This window comes from Bufo gargarizans, chromosome 5 (assembly GCF_014858855.1).
Source record: "Bufo gargarizans isolate SCDJY-AF-19 chromosome 5, ASM1485885v1, whole genome shotgun sequence".
NCBI lineage: Eukaryota > Metazoa > Chordata > Amphibia > Anura > Bufonidae > Bufo > Bufo gargarizans.
In genome coordinates this window covers 134,864,416-134,890,853 of record NC_058084.1, presented here as the reverse complement: position 1 = coordinate 134,890,853, position 26,438 = coordinate 134,864,416, and the positions used below count along the sequence as shown (strand labels likewise).

At 42.1% G+C, this 26,438-nt stretch overlaps 1 protein-coding gene across 2 annotated transcripts in view; it reads left to right on the top strand.

Annotated features, from left to right (window-relative positions):
* Positions 1–26,438, top strand: part of CABLES1 (Cdk5 and Abl enzyme substrate 1) — a 102,788-nt gene that overhangs the window by 46,598 nt on the left and 29,752 nt on the right. For both annotated transcript variants that reach the window (XM_044294894.1, XM_044294893.1), the window contains exons 2-4: positions 15,194–15,265; positions 17,654–17,746; positions 25,063–25,140. In XM_044294894.1, coding sequence (XP_044150829.1) covers positions 15,194–15,265; positions 17,654–17,746; positions 25,063–25,140 — 243 coding nt within the window. The remainder of the gene's footprint in view (positions 1–15,193; positions 15,266–17,653; positions 17,747–25,062; positions 25,141–26,438) is intronic.

The following is a 26,438-nucleotide window of genomic DNA, read 5'->3' as shown; positions in this document are numbered from 1 at the left end:
ATAATAGATTTGATGGTGCACCTGGGGATCATCAAAGATTTGGATATTTTTTTATAACCTAACCCTGACTTGTACTTCTAAACAACATTGTCCCTTACTTGTTTGGAGAGTTCCTTGGTCTTCATGGCAGTGTTTGGTTAGTAAGGCCTCTTGCTTAGGTATTGCAGCCTCTGGGGCCTTTCGAAAAAAGGTGTGTATATGTAATGACAGATCATGTGACACTTAGATTGCACACAGGTGGACATCATTTCACTAATTATGTGACTTCTGAATGTAATTGGTTGCACCAGAGCATTTTATGGGCTTCCTAACAAAGGGGTTGAATACATATGCACATGCCAATTTTCTGTTATCTATTTCTAAACAATAGTTTTATTTATATATTTTTTTCATTTCACTTCACCAACTTAGACTATTGTGTTCTGATCCATCACATAAAATTCTGATTAACAAAACATTGAATTTAAGGCTGTAATGAAACAAAATACTAAAAAAGTCAAGGTGGGTGAATTATTTTGCAAGGTACTGTAGCTGTCATATAGCTTAGATATAGATATAGTGTTACGGTAGGTGAGGGAAGGGAAGCAAACCAAATACAACAAAAGCAACAAAACACCAGGCTAGGCCCCAAAGCTAGGGAACAGGAAGAGGTCACCACCTGACAATCCCTGAGCCTTTCCCTGACTGCTGACAACATGAGCAAATCCTTCAGGTGGAAGTGCTCATGCGCTGGAACCTAAGCCTAGCTGAAGCTGAAACAAACCCTCAGCTAGGGAGCTAGCGATAAGACAACCGGTTCCTAGCGCAAGGTTCAGAAACCAGCATCTTTCTGAGGCCTAGCCAGAATACACAACAAAAAGGTAGAAGTAAGACTTGGCTTAAGACGGACGGGGAGCAGGAGATCCACCAAACACCAGGTGAGAACTCCAGAGGCAAATATAAACGGCAAGGGCTATAGTGAGAGGCGGGTTTAAATAGCACCACTAAATAGCTAATGAGCAGAACCTGTAGGGAGGTGGGATCATGCCCAAAACCACAACAAAGAGAAACGGAACTGTGAGGAATATGGATTAATATTTACTGTCAGCCATGTCCTCACACCCCCCATTTGCTGACAGGATTTCCCTGCTTCAAAGCCCCCAGCCCTGATTGTAATTTGATGCACCTCTTGGCATGATTTAGTGTACATGCCAAATAAGTTTCCACTCCCCCCCCCCCCCCCCCCCCCCCCCAGCCAACTGAGTGTCAGTTGGCCAGGAAGACACCCCTCAGGGGGTCCAAGCTTCAAGGAGAAGTTCACACCTCTGTGCAGCAGTTGGGAGCCACCTGAATCTGCAGGAAAACAACCTGCTGTGGGTATCTGCTTTTGCCTGGATCAATGAGATTTCCTAGACATATTGGCACCTCCCTCTCATAAGGAATTATGAATCACCTGGCCATCGCAGGCGCAAACCGGATACATATTTGTGTCACGGTGGCCACGAGGTACGGTCCCATGATCTTTGTTTACTCGTACCCAGTCGGGGTAGGGAGATACCCATATCTCCCCATAGAAGCCACCTACCGGTACCAGGTTTGGGCTCTACTTTTAGCCGGAACCCAGGCAGGTCCATTAGTCCCAGAACCATCTCCCTGTGACCCTCTGGTCTGGAGCTATGACCCCTAAAGGGTTTTGTGGGTCATTCACCGTCAGCCCAGAAGAGGGGGAGTGGGCCGGCTACAGGTTAAAAGCCTGGTGCCAACAAGTAGGCGGCATCTTTTCTCTGAAGAGGGGTCACATCCTACACATGTGTTTAGAGGGACCCAGGAAATAGCAGGAGATCACAGCCCCTCGTGTGGCCTCCAGCTCAGGACATCGCAAGGAACTTTCATCATACTCGGTAACTTACTTTCACACTGCTTAATCCTATTGTACCCATATAATCTGTATCTGTAATCTCAGACCACTGTATATATTGTCTGTGTATATTGTGTCACATCTAGTGTGCTCTTACAGCGATTAAATCTATAATTTAATCTTGTGCTATCTTGTATCTCGATCACGAATCCCCACATCCGTGTTTTGGCCTAGTTATAAGCTACCGCGGGTTGGTTTCTGACCCTATATAATCCCGTTAGCGGACCGGGCTTATATCAAACGAGAAACTGGTGGCAGTTACCCGAGCTGAGGGCGTGCTGTTTTCACTGCGGCAGTGAAAAGGCTATCTCAGCTTGTTGCCTCTCTGTGCCCGCGTGGACAGGAGGTGTGTGTGTAAACTATACCAGCCTGACCTTACGTGCTCCTCTGGAGGGCGTAACTTCACGTTTTTGGTAAACCCTGTGATCATACCAGGTCTCGTGAGCTTGACGTGGTTGACGTCAGCGGACACGAGGGGTGGTATTCATCACAGGAACAATTTGGCAGATAGACTCACGTGTAGCAAGTCTGTCAGATCTTCTCAGGCCTCTCACAGGCTCACAGGGCAGGGTGTGACATATAGCTTTAATATAAATATAGCTTGGATACATATAGCTTAGATATACATGTATAGATTTGAATATAGAGATCTATATACAGTATATCTTCTATATATATATGTATGTGGGAATATACACTCACCTAAAGAATTATTAGGAACACCTGTTCTATTTCTCATTAATGCGATTATCTAGTCAACCAATCACATGTCAGTTGCTTCAATGCATGTAGGGTTTTGGTCCTGGTAAAGACAATCTCCTGAACTCCAAACTGAATGTCAGAATGGGAAAGAAAGGTGGGCTACAACAGCAGAAGACCCCACCGGATACCACTCATCTCCACTACAAATAGGAAAAAGAGGCTACAATTTGCACAAGCGCACCAAAATTGGACTGTTGAAGACTGGAAAAATGTTGCCTGGTCTGATGAGTCTCGATTTCTGTTGAGACATTCATATGGTAGAGTCCGAATTTGGCGTAAACAGAATGAGAACATGTATCCATCATGCCTTGTTACCACTGTGCAGGCTGGTGGTGGTGGTGTAATGGTGTGGGGGATGTTTTCTGGGCACACTTTAGGCCCCTTAGTGCCAATTGGCTATCGTTTAAATGCCACGGGCTACCTGAGCATTGTTTCTGACCATGTCCATCCCTTCATGACCACCATGTACCCATCCTCTGATGGCTACTTCCAGCAGGATAATGCACCATGTCACAAAGCTCGAATCATTTCAAATTGGTTTCTTGAACATGACAATGAGTTCACTGAACTAAAATGCCCCCCACAGTCACCAGATCTCAACCCAATAGAGCATCTTTGGGATGTGGTGGAACGGGAGCTTCGTGCCCTGGATGTGCATCCCTCAAATCTCCATCAACTGCAAGATGCTATCGTATCAGTATGGGCCAACATTTCTAAAGAATGCTATCAGCACCTTGTTGAATCAATGCCACGTAGAATTAAGGCAGTTCTGAAGGCAAAAGGGGGTCCAACACCGTATTAGTATTATTAGTATGGTGTTCCTAATAATTCTTTAGGTGAGTGTATATAGTGATCTATATCTCTATATCCTTATATATCTATATACTTCATCAATATATGTATATAGAGATATAGCTTATTGTGTGTATATGTGTGTGTGTGTGTATATGTGTGTGTGTGTGTATATAGTTACTGATCTATCTCTCTATATACAGTTATGATATATCTACATATCTCTATATCTATACCTTTATTTAGATGTAATTACATTTGTTATTATCACAATGATAATGACAGTTTTTATGCAAAGTTAGGATGTGCAGAGCAGGGTGAGGGAAGGTCAGATTGTTCACGCCCACAAATATTCATGAGGCAGAGTTTAGTCATTGTTGTCACACGCCCCCACAGCTTTGCTGCAGTATGTAAACAAAGCAATAATAACAGAACCATGCAAAGGTGTAAGTATGGGTTTTTCTCTTAAGAAATCGAGCTTAACTAATGTATATGTATGTCCTGATGAGTTTTATAAGCCCCCCCCCCCCCCCCCCCCCATAACTCGGCTAACCCCTTTAAAAGCCAGCACTTAATCTGTCAGATGCTCCTGGATGTTCAGGACTTGGTTGCATAAGCGCTGCGCAGTGCTGACAGTTTATGTCGTGATACAGGAAAACATGTTGTTGTCTTTGGGCTCAGCCTGTACTTATCTGCCAGGACTATTGTCCATGCATGCGATTAATTCCCATGCAGCGCAGAGCACCCTCCTCCGCTTCTCTCCATGCCAGCCCCACCTCTTGGCAGGTGTTAGCTCAGATAAAAGCATTGATGTGTTCTGGATTGCAGCAGACTTCCTCTGATTAGACAGTTGCTAAGTGATAGAGAGGGAGAAGTAGCCACATAGCACAATATGTGTTACTTGTATTACTTCAGGATTACCAGGAAAATGTTATAGTTTTATTATCTTTTTATTACATGTATATTGTTTAAGACTTTTTCTTTTGTAATAACAGGAAAGGCTACTTTCACAATTGCATTTTTGCCTGATCCGGTAGGGATCAGCAACACCGCATCCGTTTCTGATGATACAACAGTCTGCATCTGTTATGAATGGATCCGGATGTTTTATCTGTAAAATAGCCATGATGGATCCAACACTAAAACCATTTTAAGTCAGTAGGTGCCGGATCTATTTTCTATTGTGTCTGAGAAAACGGATCCGGCTCCATTGACTTACATTGCTTGTCAGGCTAGATCCGTTTTGCTCCGCATCCCATGCTGGACAGAAAAAACGCTGCTTAAAGCGGTTTTCTGTCCGGTATGGAAACGCAACCAAATGGAACAGAATGCATTTTGGAGCATCCCATTCTGTTCAGTTCAGTTTTGTCCCCATTGACAATGAATGGGGACAAAACGGAAGCATTTTTCTCCAGTATTGAGATCATCTGTCGGAACTCAATAATCGGAAGTGTGAAAGTAGCCTAAATGAGGTTTATTCACTCCGAATGTCATATATTTTACAGCCAAGCAGCTTATAAAGTGGCTGGCCAGAATTATTACTGCAAAAAGCCACCAATGCACTGCTTCTCTCTCTGTGATCCATAGTTGGCTCGCCACCTCATAGTCATATTTTAACACTGGGCCTGTGTGCAGACAGATCGGTGTGCCTTGCTTATCTTCAGTGTCAGATCTGATGGATTACCATACAGGAAATTCTGCTGTTCAGAGTCCAGGTTAAATATTGCCTTATTTGATATTAACGGAAATATCCAAATTTTGTGTAATTAAAAAACATTACCTGCGTGTTAAAACCTCAGTGCTCCGGTGGTCCTCAGGCTTCATTTACATTCCAGCAGCAATGACTGTGGCCACTGGCCCATACAAGTGAGTACTGCATGTGGTTAAGTAGTCACATCCCGACACAGCACATCATCATTGCTGTAGTATAAAACAAAGACTTCTGAGGACCACCTCATGATTACCGGATCATTGGTGCTGAAACTAAGGGATTTAATAGCTAATTTTTGGGGTTTTTTTTACATTTTTTTGCACTCTCAAACAACTCCTTTAAGACCTTTTACAGCATTTGATATTCATAGTTCTAGTTTAAAACTGGGTTTACTCCTGTGAAACGTCCAGGATATGGTGCAAACACAAGGGATAGAGGGACAATAGCTGGACTGCCCTCCTAAGAAATGGCATACGGGTACCAAGATCCTCGTAAAGACAGATTCGTGAATGATTAACTTCTGTAACACATTTCAGGACACAAATTGGGCCTTTTTTTTAGAAAATGGACAGAGACAGCAGCAGCAGAATATTGGATTAATATATAGTCACTAAAAGGTGCCAACGTTGAAAAAAAGACAAAAAACAGGAGCTGGATTATTTTAGTGATGCCATTTATCAGATGATTACACAGACTCCCAGAAGAGTTGACATTCTCCTGGGCATCACGAACAGGCTCCTGAGAAGCAGTACAGAACACATTTTATTGTGCACAGTGCTGCGATGCGTCATCATCAACTTGGCCCCAGCATCCAAACTCACGTCCAGAGGGTAGTGCCGCAAAGAAGCAAAAGGGCAAGGCCTACCAATAGGAGAAGTTGGCAAGTATTTTTGGAATTTAAGGAAAAGACAAAAGGCATTTGAGACATATTTTGTGAAAATGCTATAGGTTTCATGAGGAAATTGTTAGAAATCCTGTTTCTGTAGTTACCATAGTTACCACATATAAAAAGAAGAGTCACCAGCACAGAGGTGTTGGTGCTTAGCAATAGTTATCCCAGTTCTGTGGCATTCAACATCCAAGCCATGAATCTGAATCCGGCCAGGACAGCATCTGGAGAATTTTATGGTACTCCTGTATGTGTTCGTGTGCCACTTTGTTTTCCTCCCAGTCCTCAAAATGTCCAGGTGAGTCTTTGTTGTTTGGCTACAAGATAAATTAAACTGGCTCCTAAAAGCTTCAGCAATTTCTCTATCCTTCACTATGGGGGTTATTTATTAATCTGAAATACGCCTAACCGTTGCACTGCTATCTGCAACTTTTCCCCGCTTACTCCAGGTCTAAAATTCTGGGTGTGGCATTGTGGGGAAGAGGATGGGCCGGCAGTCCCGTCTCATTTACAATTTTCTATGCCGGTTTCAGGCGGTGACTTAGGTCTGTGACAAAAGTTATAACGTGGAATTGTCTTGTGCCCACATAGCATCCCAACTCATGCATATCTTCAGACCTAGCCGAGACAGGTGAAATCCACCATAATATGGTTACCGCTACATTGTTCACTAACCCTGCAGTCTTCAATAGTCTGCATGCTTGTTAAAAGAGGAATCTCTGATTGACTATATAGTATTCAATCCGCCCCATGTTTTGCATATCCGCAAAAATGTGAAATGTAGGATTTAGCCTTTCTCCTCTAAGAGCCCCCATCATTTCTCAGCAGCAGTGTACTTCAATTTAGCACCACCAGTCTTTTTTGGAGGCACACCAGCCACTGGGCAACTTGGAGACTTAGATTCGATATATGGCAACTTTTTTTTTAATAACACAATATATAATCTTTTTTCTTATTTTTTTTTTTTTCTGTACATTCGAGCCTACAGTCAGACATACAGAATTCTGTCAGGACATATATGTCCGATGGAGGCTTGTGCCTGCAAGTCATGCTGGCATCCATCACCCATAGTGTAGCATTGTAAAAATAAGTAATATTCTGCAGTGGTCCTTTATATAGGAAACATCGTCTGTTGCACTTTACTGTACAATGCATACTTGCAATTAAGGCCAAAAGGAATAGCGTTTTGTTCTTCATCTTGATAATGGGGCGCCTATGGAAACGTTAAGATCATCTATTCCAGGATCTGTTTTCAGAGTATACCATATTTATCGCCCTTTAAGACGCACCTGCCCATAAGACGCACCTAAGTTTTAGAGTAGGAAAATCAGAAAAAAATATTTTTCATCAGACCTCAGCTCAGAGCCCCAATCAAACCCTTCAATGTTAAACAGACCTCAGCTTAGAGCCCCAATCAGACCCCCAATGTTAATCAGACCTCAGTTCACAGCCCCAATGTGAATGTGACCCCCAAGCAGACCTCAGATCAAACCCTCAATGTAAATATGACCGACCCCCAAGCAGACCTCAGCTCAGACCCCCAATGTGAATGAAACCCAAAGCAGACCTGGGATCAGAGCCTGATGTAAATGACCCCCAAGCAGACCTCAGATCAGACCCCCAGGCTCAGAGTAAACATTAAAAAACAATTAACTTACCTCTCCTGCTCTGGATACCGCCGTCGCGCCTCACATACACACTTTTCTAGTTCAGCCTGCTGTGCGCTGTGCTGTAAACCAACGCACACAGGGTGAGGTCACAGCGTGCTGATGTCTTCACACTGTGCGCAGTCACAACACAGCGAGCGGCCAAGGACCAGAAAGTGGTGAGTACAGAGCCCGGGGAGCACTGAATTCACCACTTACTGGTCCTCCTGTACTAATGAAGCGCTTATTAGTATTCGTCCTGTAAGACGCACTGACATTTTCACCCCACTTTGGGGGGGCTGCGTCTTATAGGCCGAAAAATACGGTAGGTTATGTTAGGCCTCGTTCACATCTTTGTTAGGAGATCTGGCAGGCTGTTCCAGCACAGAGCAGCTTGCCGAATCCTCTACCGTATTTCACTGCCGGATCCCCATTGACTGCATTGAGGTCCGGCAGTAATCTAGGCATACAATAGTTTTTTGTCCGACTGACAGCTGGCATTTGCGCTGGATCAAAGCAGCCGGAACCCCTAAATGGAGATATGAACATAGCCTTAAATGCACGGATGGAGCGCGCATTCATCCTTATAATGTTTTCTTTTTTCATAATGTACCATATATTGCTTGTTTAATACCAAAATTATATTTAAAAAAAGTTGCATCTCAAGTGGACCCCACTTGTGGGGTAATGGGCCCCAAGTTATATTGTAAGTAGCCCAGTTGCATGCCTGATTGTGTGACCAGAGCTATAGAGCAGTCAGGATTTATTTTTTTCAGTTTAAGCTCTTCAACTCTTTTTCCCATTTGACCTTGTCTTTCCTCAAGTTATAACTCGGGCAATGAGCCAAAAGCTGTTTTCTTCTGTGTTGACACAAAACAGAGATGTTACAAGCTTTGTGAAGTTGTTGAACTTGGTCTTTCCAAGTCATGGACCCTTATCAGGACAAGAACTAAATATAGAGTGTACACACTAATATGTATAGTTTCATTATATGTAGGAAATAAGCCATTTGTCTCTTGTGTGTTATCTCCAGGAACCAATGATAAGGAGAACATTGCTGTCCTGGCTGGATATTTGATGGAGGAGATTGTTTTTGGAAAACATTAGTGAATGTGATACAAAAAGGAAATGATTTCCCCCCATTTAAAGCTACTTACAGATTCTTTGTGTTCTTTTTGGCTGACACTATTCAGTCAGTAAAACACGGATACAGACCATGTGCGTGCCGCCATTTTCTTTTCACTTTCTGTAGAAATGCATTATCCTTGCCCACAAAATAAACAAGTGTTTTTTTGCATGACAGCGGCAACAGGCATATGGTTTGCTGTCTGCGGTTTCATTGAAATGAATGGATCCACATTTGCAAAAAATGCAGATTGGTTGCTGAACAAAAACACGGTCGTGTGCATGAGGCCTTAGGCCTGTTTCACACTGCCGGCAGACTGTTCAGCCGATTCGCTGCATTTTTTGCCGAGACAAAAACCACTGCGTGCAGTGTATTTGTCCAGCTGTTTCTTAGTATATTTGCTGGATCACCGTCGGATCCGATTATGGGTAATGGGGCTGGAGTCCATTCTGGCAGCGTCTGGTAAAGCATGCAGTACTTTTAGTCTGCCTCTTACTGTGCGCTGCCGTGCTGCCGCCGCCCCCATTATAGTCAATAGGGACGGAGCAGCAGTCCGGGGGCACACGTGAACTAGTGGCAGGACGGATCCGACAGCTGTTCATCCGCCGGAACAGCCTGCCGGAGTCCCCTGCCGCTTATGTGAAAGTACCCTTAGGCTGTGTAGGGACGTGCACTGGTCAGTTTTGGACTGAGTTATGTTATTATTAATGTTATATAATTTATTAAATGCACAGCTTGTTGCATATTTACTTTTTTTTTTAAATGTAGGAAAATTTTGTTTGTTAGTCTAAGGCCTCTATTTATCAAAAAAGCAAACATTACATTGAAAACATGAATTATTCTGAATTGCATTACCACTATACTTACATGAAAATTTGAGGCACCTTGCACACTTTTTTTTTTTTAATCAAGCGCATGGCCCCATCTACCAACAACAAGGTGGCCTCTTTAGATGGGAACCTTCTCTAGCTATATTATGCTCTAATTTCAAGTCTTGGACAGATGGGCAGAAGCGCACAACCCACATGGAGGCAGCCATTCCTCCAAATGTACAATGCAAAAAACAAAGTTACACCAGCGCCTTCGAAAAATATGAAATAAACATAGGTGCATGCTCAAAAATGTTCAGAAAAACAGTCATGACTAGCAGGACTGTGGAATCTGAGTTGGAGAGGGGTCACAGAAGTTTTGCTTACTGACTCCACCGCCCTGGTAGGCACACAAATTATTAACAAGTGGAATGACAATACATAGATGTCAATGTATTAACAAATTTGCAGAAGTAGTAACAGAGCTGAAAGCGGAGTTCTAGGAAAAGTTTCTCCAGAATTATTCCATGGTCTAATCAGAATTATGGTAAATTTGTACAGGTTTTTTACTAATATAACCTATTTTGTATGTTAGCCAGTGTGACAATTAGCTGTTTTTACAGTTTTTTGCCGGGGTTGAGTAATGTTTGACTATGTAATGCACTGGCATGGCCAGTTCCCCCAAAACAGGATCCATTCTTAGGATACACGTGGCAGATATGCTGTGGATTTTCTGATCAGATTTCCGGATAGAAAATCAGCATCATATATTAGCATATGAGATTATAGCAAATCTCATCCACATGTTGCAGTTCATAGGCTGGCATCCACAAAATTCACAAAAAAAACTGTGTGCAGATTTTGACATTACTGTAATTTTTAATAGATTTTGCTGCAACAGGGATCTGGATTTCATTACAGGGGAACCACCAGGTCACTACCTCTTGGAGTAGTCTCTGTTAAGTTGACCACTGACCCCACGGGGGTCGAGAGACACAGGTACAAAACATCGAGGAGTCAGGCAAGTCTGTAGTCTGGAACGAGCTGAGGTTGGCGTAAAACAGTCTGAGGTCAGGTAGGGCAGCACAGGGTCAATATGAGAAACAGACAGCGGTCAGATCAGTCAGCACACAGCGGACAGCAACATAACAGGACACCATAAAAGAGACAAAGAAGTTTTCTGGACTTCCTGCTAGAAACCCTGTAGAAGTCCATTGCAATCTGCTTTTGCTTAGCCTGAAATGGCTGACTACTAGGTACAATAGACTGTATTTGACTTCAAAGGAAACAGCGGCAATAGAGGCTTTAGGTTTAGTGTCCCTTTAAATGGACGCCACCTACTGTAACAGTGTTTCCACATCTATTACTGAAATTACATCAGACTTTTGTGGCTTTTCACAGCTTGGCCTTGCTGTTTTGTTTAAGATGAGCTGGAGCTTTACAGTGAAAGGGTTGTCAGCGTCGCTTGAATAAAATGCAAATACTCGCAGCCAATCATTTTCAGTAGTTAATTGTCCCTAGTGTACATAGTCGACTTGAAAACGTGACGACAGGACAGTACGAGCGAGCGCAAAATAAAGACTTGTACTGGAAGAACTGGCTTAGATCTGTTTCCTTTCACAAGTGCAACACAAGCAAATGTGTCTTCACCTTCTCATTAAACAGAGGCAAATGGAATAAGTGTGGTACTCCTACATAATAAAGGTCTTCCACGTTCATCACTGCACTAATATCTCATCACACTGTATTATGCGGAAGCGCGTTTGTAGTCACAGTACACTATATAAACATGGGGCCTAGGCGACAAAAGATGGTTCTGGAATTACAGTAATTAAAAGTGAATTCCAGATGGAGTTTATACAGTAAACTGTGGAAAGAGGCCAGTAACGTTCAATAATAGCATCATGTTCTAATATTAATTGCATTGAAAGAGATATGACTCTATATTTTATCATTTATTTTGTCCAATAGGTCGGCACTGTAGGTAAAATCTCGTGGTGCTCGCGTCCTAGGATCCCCATGTAAGAGTAGCAATGAAGGACCGGCACTTGCTTCCAGATGTTCTCAACGATTGTGTTTATTGTCACATATGTTCCTGTGACGCGTTTCGACACTCATTGTGTCTTTCTCAAACAGACTTGTCTTCAAACCTGCAGATAAAGGGGGAGCCCTGGTGGTCCTTGATAAATCTTATTCTGTCTCGGAGATCATGGGACAGTTGCAGGACAAGGAAACATACCACGTACTGCAATCAGACCCCACAGGTTACATTAAACAAATGCTATTAACCTTGGTTGAACCATACAAAGAAAATGGAACAATAGACGCCAAGTTAGGCGACTTTTTGATCAATCAGCACCCCAATGTACCGGTGTTTTACACCTTAACGAAGGTGCATAAATCTATGATTCATCCTCCTGGTCATCCCATAGTGGCTGCTATTGATTCCATCCTCTCTCCTCCGGCGATACTCCTAGAAAAAATATTAACCCCACTCATAAGGTTAGCTCCATCTTACCTGAGAGATACTTAGCACTTTTTGAATGAAGTTACATTCTGTGTCAAGTTGCATAGATTTATCTTAGTGACATTTGATGTCTACAGCCTCTATACTTTAATTGAACACATAAAAGGGCTGGAGGCCGTGAGAAGGCTGCTCGATAGGAGTATACGTATATAAGGAGGAAGAAAAATACTTTTTTCTCTCTCCTAACCATTTTGCTGGAACAGAATTATTTTTGGTTTCAGGACACCTTCTACCAACAGCAACGCGGGACCGCGATGGGTTCAAACGCCGCACCGCTATATGCAAATTGCTATACGGCACAGTTCGAACAGGATTTTATTTACTCCAATCCATTATATATTCAATATTGTATTTTTTGGCGTCGATTTATCGACGATGTGTTCTGCGTGTGGCAGTGTGACGTTCAGATCTCCTTTCTCAACATGTGGGTAATTAGGGTGGAAGGCAATAAGGTTGACACTGATTTGTACATTAAGGATACTGACCGCAATAGTATACTTTATTATACCAGCAATCGCCCTACCACCACAAAGCGATCGTTACCATATTCCCAATACCAGCGGGTGAGACATATTGTGGGTGATCCTGAACAGTGTGAAATCAGATTGAATGAAATGTCTGCTAAATTCAGAGAAAGGGGATATTCCCCACATCTGTTACAGGAACAAAGGGACAGAAACCCATATACAGCTAAAAAAAAACAAAGAGAAGCCATTTATACCCCTTATTGTTAAGTACCATCCATGGGTACATAAAATCAGAGCGGTAATAAATATACATTGGCACATTGTAAGTGAATCTTACCCTGCAATTGATGAGTTCCAGAGTCGACCTATGATATGTTACAAAAGAGCGGAGAATGTCCGCGATAAGATTGTTAAAGCGGATATAGGCAGTGACAAGAGGGACTTGAAACAAAAAGCTCTTGCCACCACGAGACAGGGAACTTTTCCCTGCCTTAGATGTATACACTGCTCTATCGTTATTAAGGGCTCTTTCCTCACTCACCCACAATCTGGGGAACATAACCCCATACGTTTTTTTTTTTTTACCTGTGACAGCAATTACGTCATATACGTTTTGAAGTGCTCATGTGGACTTCTATATGTAGGAGAAACATCCGCACGAATGAAAGACAGGTTTAGTAAACACAAAGAACCTGCTGTTACCGGTACCGCATAATTTCCATCAACAAAGTCATAACATAGCACAATTGCGATTTCAAATTATTGAAGGTGTAACACAGCCGAGACAAGGAGGAGACGGGAATCAGTTACTGATGAGACGAGAGGCATATTGGATCCATCAGCATCAAACTTTGGAGCCGATGGGCTTAAACCGTGACCAAGAACGCAACAGTTTTTTGTGACTGTTTGAGAAAGACTCAATGTGTGTTGAAACACATCACGGAACATATGTGACAATAAACACAATTGTTGAGAACATCTGGAAGTGAGTGCTGGTCCTTCATTGCTACTGTATCTTTTTATAAATCACAAACTTTTGGAAAAACATTGTAAGACTGCTTTCAAATCTGTGTTCTCCTTTCCGTTCTTCTGTTCCGTTATAGATCCTGGGGATCGATTTTGTAGCGGAGACAAAAGTCCAGCAAACTTTCCCCTGAATGCAAACCTAAGGCGGAGTTCACACAAGCGTGTCCGGATAAGGTCCGGATGCGTTGCAGCAAACCCGCGCGAGTAGGTACCCAATTGCTGTCAGTTTTGACTGCGATTGCGTTCAGTTTTTATCACGCGGGTGCAATGCGTTTTGCACGTGCGTGATAAAAAACTGACTGTGGTACCCAGACCCAAACTTCTTCACAGAAGTTCAGGTTTGGGTTCGGTGTTGTGTAGATGTTATTATTTTCCCTTATAACATGGTTATTAGGGAAAATAATAGCATTCTTTAATACAGAATGCTTAGTAGGTGGTCAATTGAGGGTTAAAAAATAATTAACTCACCTTCTCCTCTTGATCGCATAGCTGCCGGTCTCTTCTTACTTCTTTAATCATGAGCTGCCGGCTAAAGGACCTGTGGTGACGTCATATCACATGGTCCAATCACATGATCCATCACCAGCTAAAGAACCTGTGGTGATGTCATATCACATGGTCCAATCACATGATCCATCACAGTGGTGATGGATCATGTGATTGGACCATGTGATATAACATCACCACAGGTCCTTTAGCCGGCAGCTCATGATTAAAGAAGTAAGAAGAGACCAGCAGCTACGCGATCAAGAGGAGAAGGTGAGTTAATTATTTTTTAACCCTCAATTGACCACCTACTAAGCATTCTGTATTAAAGAATGCTATTATTTTCACTTATAACATGTCATAAGGGAAAATAATACAGTGAATAGACTCATCTTAGCAACCATGCGTGAAAATCGCACCACATCCACACTTGATTGCGGATGCTTGCGATTTTCACTCAGCCCCATTTACTTCTATGGGTCCTGCGTTGCGTGATAAACGCACAATATAGAGCATGCTGCGATTTTCACCCAACGCATAAGTGATGCGTGAAAATCACCACTCATGTGCACAGCCCCATAGAAATGAATGGGTCCGGATTCAGTGAGGGTGCAATGCGTTCACCTCCCGCATTGCACCCGCGCGGAAATCTCGCCTGTGTGAACTCAGCCTAACAGATCCCATTATAGTCTATGAGGTCCGTAGACTCCATTATGTGCCAAATCTGTCCTTTCCATTCTTTTGCTCCTGTGATGGAGCAGAAGAACAGAAAGGAGAATACAGATGTGAAAGCAGCCTTAGGGCTGATAGACAGATCAGTTATTTTTGATTGGAGAAAGATTACTGCATGCAGGACTTTTTGTTCTGTCAAAAATAACTGATCTCGAACAGAAGTGACATAAACGGATCATAACTGATCAAAAGAACTGAAAGCTAAATGGTCATGTTTATGGTGATTTTTATTATGATTAATAAAAATTATTACTACTATTATCACTTCTGTGCTTGATGTTGGTTATTACCCATTAAAAAATACTTTGCATTGCCTTCTGTAGACGACGCCTGATCTCTCAGCGGTCTTCACTGGAAACACTTGAAGACATTGAAGAAAATGCTCCTTTGCGGAGGTATGCTTCCTAATATTTATAATTTCATTTTTTATTTTTGGTTGTTATTTGATGCATCCCTCAAGCAGAGCAGTTGTTGAACTGAAAATTTGTCAAACATCAGGATTTATGCTGATGACATGCATGAACTTTCTTTGAGTACCACCTCTATAGTGTCACTTTTTACCAGTAGGCTTTGGGTCCATGCTGAGGTCTACAGTAAAGTTTTCAATTAAAAGATCAGTTCTCCACACCCAGGCATGCATCTAATGTATGTGGCCACCTTAACGCTAGCCATATACAAGTCACCTGTAGTGTGAACAATCATCTGATCGTCCCATACCCCTGCACGTTTGGCTCGGCCAGGCATACATGTGCAGCAAATGGGGAGAGAGGAGGCAGCGGCTTATGTCCCTCAGAGCAAAAGGATTGTGAATGTTGAAATCCAACAGCCGAACCTTATCGCTCATGGCATGGCTTAAAGGGATTCTGTCACCAGGATTTACCCTATAGAGATATTTATATGTGCCCATCAGTCTCCTTGATATATATTAAATGATCCCACTCTTACTGCTCTGTGTGTCTTTTATTGTTCCAAAAAGCAATTTTATAGATATGTAAATTACCTTGCTAAGGAGCCCAAGGGGTTGTCCCACGATCCATTGGAGCCCAGTCGCGCCCATCGTTCCGGAGCCCAGCAACGCCTACCAGTTAATTTATTCACTGCACTTACCCTGACGTCATTCCTTCCAAGCGCCGTAATCTTGTGTGCGCAGGGAGCCAGCGCATGCGCAGTTGGATCGACGAAGCCTTTGCCAGTAGTCTGCACACTACTGTGTACACTGTGCCTGCGCAAGATTACGACGCTTGGAAGGAATGACGTCAGGGCAAGTGCAGTGAATAAATTTAATGGTAGGCAGTGATGGGCTCCGGAACGATGGGCGCGGCTGGACTCCAACAAATCGTGGGACAACCCCTTGGGCTCCTTAGCAAGGCAATTTACATATCTATAAAATCGCTTTTTGGAAGAATAAAAGACACACAGAGCAGTAAGAGTGGGATCATTTAATACAAAACAAGGAGACTGATGGGCACATATAAATATCTCTATAGGGTAAATCCTGGTGACAGAATCCCTTTTAAATCTGTACTTTTGGGCGACATGCATCTAACAGGTATGCTTTAGGCTACTTTTACACTTGCGGCAGAGTGATCAGGATCAGTCTAAAAAATGCCTGATTAGTCAGAAAAATGCATTGAAATGCCGGATCCGTCTTTCCGGTGTCATCCGGAAAAACTGATCCGGCATAATTTTTTTTACCTTTTTTATTCTTCTGTTTTTTTGGCCGGAGATAAAACCGATACATGATGCGGTTTTATCTTTTACCTGATCAGTCAAAAAGACTGAACTGAAGACATCCTGATGCATCCTGAACGGATTACTCTCCATTCAGAATGCATGGGGATAAAACTGATCAGTTCTTTTCCGGTATAGAGCCCCTAGGACGGAACTCTATGCCGGAAAAGAAAAACGCAAGTGTGAAAGTACCCTTAGTCCAGTGATTGGTGTATACAGAACAAAAACAGTATTAGTCTCAATCATTTTAATGCAGTTTAATATGTATATACATGTATCTGTCATCAGCAGTATCAGCTTTGGCATATCACATGGCAGTTATCTGGTATAATTACGCTGGTATTATGAAATGTGTTATGTATGTTGTTAATGTTAACCATAGTTATTATCTATTCATCTTTCCATTCAGATTTAGTTTTATCTGCCTCCCGCAATCTCGGCTCTGCAGCAAGACTTCACTCTTCTGCCAGGGCCGAACCAATAGTATTTTAAAGGCATTTACTTACAACTTACTAAGGGGGGAACAGCAAAAGAGAATTAGGCTGGCCATACACATTAGAAGTTGGCTGAATAATACTCTTTCGGCCAAAGCTAATTTTCCCAACCCCCCTATACCTATGTGTGTTTAGCTTGTTGAGCATGCATGTGTCCTGATTTGTCCTGAACAGGGAGAGAGGAGAGTACTGCTGGTGGAAGCTGCTCATCTTCCCAAGGATCAGGGGAGACTCAGAAGGCCCTAATTTACATTAGATGGTTGGTCCAGCTTTAGAAGAGACGCTTTTACTTTTATGTGTTACCAAATGTTTTTGCTGTCTATTGTGTAGTCATTACGGTGAATAAAAGGAAAATTCTTGGCTGTTTGGAAAAATATTACAATGTTAAAGAATTCTAATTGTTCTCTCCTAGTTCTTGTGGCTTTGTGCAATACACTTGTACCGTCTGTGAACTGTGACTAGACTGCAGCCATTTGTCAGATTTTTTTTTCCTTCCTGTCTTTGTGTGGAGATGCCATGAAAGATCTCACTTCAGGCTTTAATTGACTTATTTTTCAGATGTCGGACTCTGTCCGGTTCACCCAGACCAAAGAACTTTAAGAAGGTTCATTTTATTAAGAGCATGAGACAGCACGACACAAGGAGTGGCAGGTAACACCGCAAACACACACTTCCTCCATTTGTAATCCCAAGAACCATGGTACAGTAGTTTGTGTGTAGTTTTTCATTATTGTGCTGCATTGTTGGCTAGTCTCTCAAAAATTAACAAAACAGAGCCAAAGTTCCCCGTGAATAATGAGATAAATTAATAATCGTGTCTTAAAAATCAGCTATTGAATTAGGTCTGTTTAATAGAATGATACTGAATGATTACTGAACTCCATAGCTCAATACTTACAAACCTACAGAGGTGAGGTATGGCCTGAGAATACGTCTTTAAAACTTTCATTTTTTTCTGTTGAGAAATCCAATCAAATCATTCCTTGACCGTTCAGAAACATTCATTACTTATTAATATCTGATTTCTGCCACACGATATGGGATTACTACATTTCATACGGTCTCCGTCCAATTAGGTATTTGCAGTTTCATTCACACCTGGTGCTTTAGAGAGGACCTGTCGCCACAAAATGCAGTCCAATCTGCAGGCAGCTTGGTATAGAGCAGGAGGAGCTGAGCAGATTGATGAATAGTTTTGTGGGAAAAGATTCTGTAAAACTTGTCATTTACATAATTATTTCTTAGTTTTTTTCTAGCCTAAGGGGGAACAGCTCTAAGCACAGAGGGGGTAGGGGGGTGGTAATCAGTGACTGACAGCTATCTTTGTATACACTCTTACACCGAGAATGCTATCAATTACTGATAACACCTTCCCCTTGTACAATGAAGTCAGAAAGAGGAGAGATATAAATGTATAAATTACAAGTTTTACTCAATTTTTTACCAAAATACTATATACAGTGGCATGCAAAAGTTTTGGTACCCCTGGTCAAAATTACTGTTACTGTGAAAAGTTAAGCAAGTTGAAGATGAAATGATCTCCAAAAGGCATAAAGTTAAAGGGCTTCTGTCACCCCCCAAAAGTCATTTTTCATTTTTGGGCTAATTAAAATTATAGTGCGATTATTCAATATATAATGCTCTTACATTTTTCTGTGGCTTAGTTTCTTTAAAAAAAAAACGCACTTTTATAATACGTTAATTACCTGGCTACCAGCAAGTAGGGCGGTTGCTGGCTGGTAGCCGCCGCATCCTCCTTTAAAAAAAACGCCCCCTCCTCCTGTTGATTGACAGGGCCAGCGAGCACTCTCCTCCTTCGGCTGGCCCTGTCTGCGTTCCAAATCTCGCGCCTGCGCCGTACCGGTCTTCAGTCGGCGCAGGCGCACTGAGAGGAGGACGCTCGCTCGGCCACTCCTTCCTCAGTGCGCCTGGTGTAGATGTGACGTGAATTGACCTGAATTTTGTGGTGAGGACGAGAGGTTTTCATCTGTTGACTCTTCCATGAAGGCCATATTTGAGCGGGTATCACTGAACAGTAAAACCATTTACCACAACAACGTCTGTGGTAAACATAAACATAATGACAATGGCCAATACAGTGTCAGGAAATGGGCTACCCAAACGAATCAAGAATCTAAACAAACAATTAAGAAGGGTAACCTTATTAATATATAACTTTTAATAAATAATGCGGATAAAATCATGGCCCATTAGGTCAATCAAATATATAAAAAGTTACGCACGTTAGTACGTTAAATAGCAGTGCACAAGAAAAAAAGGAATGGTCTTACCAGGGGTACGTCCTGAAGTCTAATGGGGGTCTCAGGGATCCAAATGCTGGGTCTCTTCCCCTAGATCCCCTGCTTGACCTGAGCTAAATCCTGTTGCCCATGGAGCAAATTGCTCACTCTCAAAAGTGCGACCCTTCTGAGCCAATCCTCACTACCTAGGTGTCCCTGTTTGCCCCTATGCAGCCAAATGACTGCCCAGCTTCATCAGGGAAAAACAGCAGGGAGACCCTAGTGATGGTTAGTGAAACCCCCCATGCGTTTCATTGGCCCAAAGCCAAATCATCATGGGACTAACATGAATAAAGACTAAGCATTAGTTATCAGCTAAAATCTAAACAACTAAGGCAAGGACCCAGCGTTGCTCAATCGCTACAGTCACTAATACTCAGCCCTCTATCTCCATGTGCTTGTGTGCACGCAGCGGAGCTTCCAGCATCCTGCGTGTGGCAGCTGCAATGTCGGCGTTCCTACTGGCACTTTTTAAATATACCCGGGCGGCCGGTAAACTCTCCCCCTTAAGGCACGTGATGGATCACATGAACAGTCATGTGACCAAACTCAGTGACGTGTCCAGCAAACAATTCCAGATAGGCACGCCTCCTTTATTACATATATGCCCATCGGGATGGTGCTGTATGGAGGCCGGACTGGGCTGGAGCTCACAGAGGTGAACAGGGCACAAGACACCCCCCTGGACTTCTCACTTCGCTGCTTCAGTGATAAAGCGATATAACAACGAATGCGCTGGTCAACAGTGGAGTGACTGGCCAACGCAATAAGGGCTTTAAGTGGTACAGGCTTAAATCAATATACTGGTAAGATGTATTATGTTGTATTCCAAGAGAAAAGAGTATGTATATATAACAAAAGTAATAAATCTTAGAGGGACTGGGACGAGTAAAAGGAGGCAAAGGGGAAAGGTCTACAATAAATCAAATGTAACAGCCATACAGTAAATGTTCATTTAAGCCCTTAGGCTGGGCCATTTTCAATTCAAATATCCACCATGTCTCCCTTTTTAAAATTCTCTTATCCCAATCCCCTCCTCTCATTAGAGGAGAAACAGCCTCAATACCCATAAACCTAATTCCTTAGTAGTCTCCCCCATGAGTAGATTCAATGTGTTTGGCCAGGGGGGTGTCTCTCCCATGTCTCATGTCTCCCAGGTGCTCCCCGATCCGTCTACGACATTCTCGGGTCGTTTTACCCACGTATTCTAATCCACACTTACATATTGCCTTATAAATTACCCCTTTTGAGTGACAATTGATGAAGTTTTTGATAGAATACCTTTTTCGGGTGATATTACTAGTAAACGTGTCTATGGGTGACATGTGCACATGGTATACATCCACTGCAGCAATTGCATATACACACGAGATGAAGCCCCCCCCCCGCCCAGTTTTTTTGGGTGCCTCAGTGTAATGACTGTAACCCCTGCGATATGTGTGGGGTCTCAGAAACTGCATTCCTAATGTCTGGGTCCAATTGTAAAATTCCCCAGTATTTAGAAATCACCTTCCTAATCTCTTCTACCGCTCCGTCAAAGGTGGCTACCAGGTGTATGGAGTTAGTTGTGACCTGGTCCTTCTTGGGATGTAAAAGTTCTGTCCAAAGGTCCCCTGCCTGTTGCTTAAAGTCCCCAAGGGAGGACCAATTCCTCCTCATCCTCAGGTATTGGCCAAAAGGAATTCTCTGTTTCAAAGGACAAGGATGATGGCTATCCCAACTAAATAATGAGTTGGCTGCAGTGGGTTTCCTAAAAGTTTGTTTTATTCTCCCCATTGGGACCCCTTGCAATCTCAATGTCCAAAAAAGGAAGTGAGGTTCTTTCGATCTCAGAGGTGAACCTAAGACCGATGTTGTTCTTATTCAGGGATTGCACCAGCTCCTTAAAGCTCTTACCTTGCTTTGCTATCTTCTTATTGCCTTTTCCTGCTTTGTGGGGCTCAACTATTTTCAACCATTTGCAATTTCAGAATGTTAGATAACTGATTGGAAGACCCCATGGCTGCTGTTTTTTGGGTCAAGGTTAGAGTAGTCTGGGTATTTATAAAGTTTGGAAATTTGCATCACCTGGCCTTTTGTAGCAATGATTGTGAACAAGCCTTAACCCTACCAGGCTATTTAAGGAGAACCTTTCACCAGTCCTGACATTACAATATAAGTACCTGGCACTGTAGGGCATTATTAGTAGATGTCATTGCTGTAATTTTAGTTTTTAGCTCGGCTGCTCTGTTGCCCTACTGTGTCCCCTGTTCTGGTTTCACACCCTGTATGCCCATCGGTACAGGGAGGAGGAGACGTCAGCTTTTCCTAGGGGAGAAAGGAGAAAAAAAAAGCTCACCAGGGAAAAGGAGACGTCCCCTGAGAAAACTTGACGTCTCCTCCTCTCTGTACAATGCTATCTGTTAGCATACAGGGCACAAAACCACAATGAGGGGCACAGCGGGGCAAGAGAGCAACCAATCTGAAAAATAAAATTACAGTGACATCTACTCATGATGCCCTACAGTTCCAGGTACTTATATTGTAATGTCAGGACTGGTGAAAGGTACTCTTAAAGGTCTGAGACCGCAGTCTAAGTTATGAGTGCTCAAATCTCCTGGGGTTCCTATAGTTTTGCATATAGTTTTTTCACTCTAAATTTGTACAAAACCAAAATAATACACTGATATTGCTTAAAATGTTGGAAAGTGTGTTTCATCTTTTTAGGCTACTTTCACACTGGCGTTTTGGTTAAGGTTTGTAAGATCCGTTTCTGGGCTCTTAAAAGCGGTCCAAAATGGATCAGTTTTGCCCTAATGCATTCTGAATAGATAAGGATCCGCTCAGAATGCATCAGTTTGCCTCTGTTCCGCCTCCATTCCGCTCTGGAGGCGGACACCAAAACGCTGTCCACCTGACGATGCGGATGCAAATGGATCCGTCTTGACACACAATGTAAGTCAATGGGGACGGATCCGTTTTCACTGACACAATAGCAAACGGATCCGCCCCTATTGACTTTCAATGGAGTTCAAGACGGATCCGTTTTGACAATGATAAAGATAATACAAACGGATCTGTTCTGAACGGATGCATGCGGTTGTATTATCGGTGCGGATCCGTCTGTGCAGATCCATGACGGAGTGTGAAAGTAGCCTAACTTTATACCTTTTGGAGATCATTTCATCTTCAACTTGCTTAACTGTTCACAGTAACAGTAATTTTAACCATGGGTGCCCAAACATTTGCATGCCACTGTATCAATCTGCTCAGCTCCTCCTGCTCTATGACATGCTGTCTGCAGATTACACTGCATCTTGTGGTGACAGGTCTTCTTTAAGGACTTTCACTGAGTCAATATTTAGGGAAAAGCATTTGTAGAAATGCTCATTGCCAATAATTGCCCTTTATGAAGGAGCCAGTGATCACCTGATGAACGAGCAAACACTTGTTTATCAGGTAATCATAACTTTTGACCAGCACCCAGGATCATTGTCTTAGGACATCAGATTATCCTGTGTAAAGAGGAATCTGCTGCCCAGAAACTATGAATCTGTATGGCAACAAGTTTTCTAAGTAGTGATTGCTTGTCCCCATACAGAGGAGATGGCATTTAGCAAGAATATCAGAAAAACTGGGCTTGTTGCTCATACAGTACCAACCATTCAGAACTTGCCTCCACTGATGCTAAAAAACTTCACCATACTCATACTGTAGATCCTCCTGTGTAGTTATTAGTGTTGCCTGCCATGTTATAAATGCAGTGGATCTGCAGCTTCATCATTAGTCACTTTCTACACGGCTGTCAACTCACAATATGTACGTGCTACCAGTCTTCTCTAGCTTGAATGAGTGCTGATGCTTCTGTGATCACAGGACTTAAGATTTCTTTACATGGGACGATGTACAAGCAGATTGTCAGGAAGTAAGTGTCAGGAAGAAATCTGTCCGCTCCAAAACACCACCAAAACTAGAGTAAACTGTGTATAGAATAAGTGGTGCTGAGTCAGAAGATATGATTTTAATCTTTATATGCACTTGCATACCGACGCTGTCCTCCAACAAACCAGCTGTAAAATGCATTGGGAAGACTCCTCTTTGACTCTTTTTCATTATGTGCGTGAGCCCTTTCAATGCATTTCATTGCTTGTTCATCAGAACACAGTGTCAGAATGCAAGTGACTATGAAGATACACATTATATATTCTGACTCGGCACCACTTACACTATACACAGTTTAGGCTACTTTCACACCAGCGTTAATATTTTCTGGTATTGAGATCCATCATAGGGTCTCAATACCGGGGAAAAAAACACTTCCATTTTGTCCCCATTCATTGTCAATGGGGACAAAACGTAACTGAACAGAACAGGATGCTTCAAAATGCATTCCATTCCGTTTGGTTCCGTTCTCATACCGGAGAGCAAACCGCAGCATGCTGCGGTTTGCTTTCCCTCCTGGGATGCGGAGCAAGACGTCATGACCCACAATGCCAGTCAATGGGGATGGATCAGTTTTCTCTGACACAATAGAAAACGGATCCGTCCCCAATTGACTTTCAATGGAGTTCATGACGGATCCGTCTTGGGTATGTTACAGATAATACAACCGGTTGTATTATCAGTAACGGAAGCGTTTTTGCTGAACCCTGCCCGATCCAGCAAAAACGCTAGTGTGAAAGTAGCCTTACTCTAGTTTTGGAGCTGACCGATTCCCTATAAGCTATTTCATACAGCCCTTTGTTCTCAAAAGCAATGGCGGTGTAAGATCATGTGTCTATTTTATAAGAGAAGATGATATTTACAAGCTGGACATGGTCTTTTGTCTTCTCTAATACCACTTTTTGTACTTATGCTTAGGCATAATTATGTAGTAAAACTTTGAAAAGATGCTTGGGTAGCTGTAGACCAGTGCTGGCTAAATTCTACAAGTCAGGTAGTCAACATGTCTAGGAGTTTGCTGCTGGCACATGACATTTTGTGTTGCTTTCTGTTCAGGTCATTAAACAATTAATTAATGTACTATTTTGGGCTTTATTCTGTCGTGATGACTTTATGCACTGACACCATGAGTTTATTTCCTCTGTTGTGCTGTTTATTCTACCTTACTTTGAAAACAATAAACTGATTTTGAAAATAAAATAGTAATTATTTTCTGACCTTTAATAAGTCATCCTGGCTCCTGGATTGATCTAACTGGGTCTTACATTCCACTACAGTAATTAGTGCACCCTTGCCCTAGAAATCAGTCATACTGAGGTGACATAGGAGATGTGTTATTTCTATGCCATAGTCCCAGCTTCTTACGACGCTAGTCTGTTAAAGAATAAGTGAAATATGCAGGAAAAATTCACAGTCGTGATTGTCATGTATCTATTTATAATGCATATAATTTTCACAGCTTTTGTATACAGTTGTACTAGTTTCTTGCCAAGTCTAGGTCTACGATGTAATGTCTGTGTACGAGACACCCAGAAATAAACTAAATGTCCAAGGTTACATGTTGCTGACAATAGGATTCCTGCAATTTCTCACTGTTATTGTTATTCGGCCCCCGAACCACAAACCTCTACCCCTTCTCCCAGTCCAGGGTTGACTGCTATGGTTTGAGCAAACAGTGAAACATAGTATCACTGCCTCTGAACTGTCCAGCTTGCTGACTTACATGAATGTTCTCTAATTTTACAGAATCGTCCTTTTAAGTGGGAGAAGATCATTTTGTAGCATATTCTCTGTGCTGCCATATCGAGACTGCGCACATATTGGGTATGTACAAGTACGATGGACTGTTACAACTGTATTAAAAATTAATACAACAGTATGCACAAAAGTTTAATGTATCCACATTAAGATGTAGCTCCCTTTTGCGGTAGTCTTTCTCAAGGGAGAAGTACGGTAGATTGAAAGTATTGGTGCTCTTCATGCTTACACGTGGTTTGGAGATCACCTCTGAGCTGCACTATGTGTTTTATATAGAGTTCCACTGAAGATGAACCTATAGATCCTAATTTGTTACTAACTTCATAGCCCTTTTTTTTTTTTCTTTAAAGAGATTATAATGAAGGATAGGTAGTCAATGTTATATTCTTGGAGTTGTCCTACCAAAGCAACTTACCATATCATAATTGTTGTAATACGTGTCCGATTACTGGGGGGTCTGACTGCTGTGGATAGGTGATAAGTTACTTTGTTAGGACAGGTTGTCTAAGATAATTAAAAACTTTGGACATGTCCCTGAATGCTGTAAGATAAAAAAAATCATGGTATACTGTTTTATGGGCTGGCTTTCATATAGCCCAATTCTGTCAAGTTAGTTAGAAGGCAAGAAGTTGTTCCAAGTTCATTCATCACAGTTTGACAGGCCAACATCTCCTTTTACAAGCCTGGGAGAATATTTTGAGGATTTACATCGTCTGGTGCGTGTCTATATTGACAGACATTCTTACAAATGGAGCATAAACTTAATTATGTAATTTAGAATCTGGAATAACACTAGTAGCAGAAAATAACCAGAAGATGATTGGAATTTTGGATTTATCCATTAAATCCTTGTGGTTTATGGTGTAACTCATTTACATGAACATCAGTACTACAATATTTTCTTTCAATTCATGTTTTTGACTCCATGTCTATACAGTATCTTAGGAGAGTATTGATATTTTTTTATTTATTTCCCGCACCCATCACTATGCATTAGCGTTTGATAAAATTGCACTTGTAAAGACATTAGAATATAATAATAGATCCTTATTGAGGAAATAGATATAGATAAACAATACTTTCATTAGTCCAGATTTTATCTGCTGTGCCTTTTTAGAGTTAATATTTTAGGATCTGTATGTGGGTTGTCACCAAAAAAGAATAAAAATCCTGACTAAATAGCCTGTCAAGATTTCTTGATAAACAAACTGGCTGTGACTCACAGGTTGTCAGAGTGCAGGAAAAACATTCACAATGTAAGGTTTCCACGACAACACAGAGATGTTCAGGTCTTCTACAAGAAAATCTCACTGTTTTCCAGAATGTAAAATGCATGTCTGTGCATATAAGATTTATTATTTGGT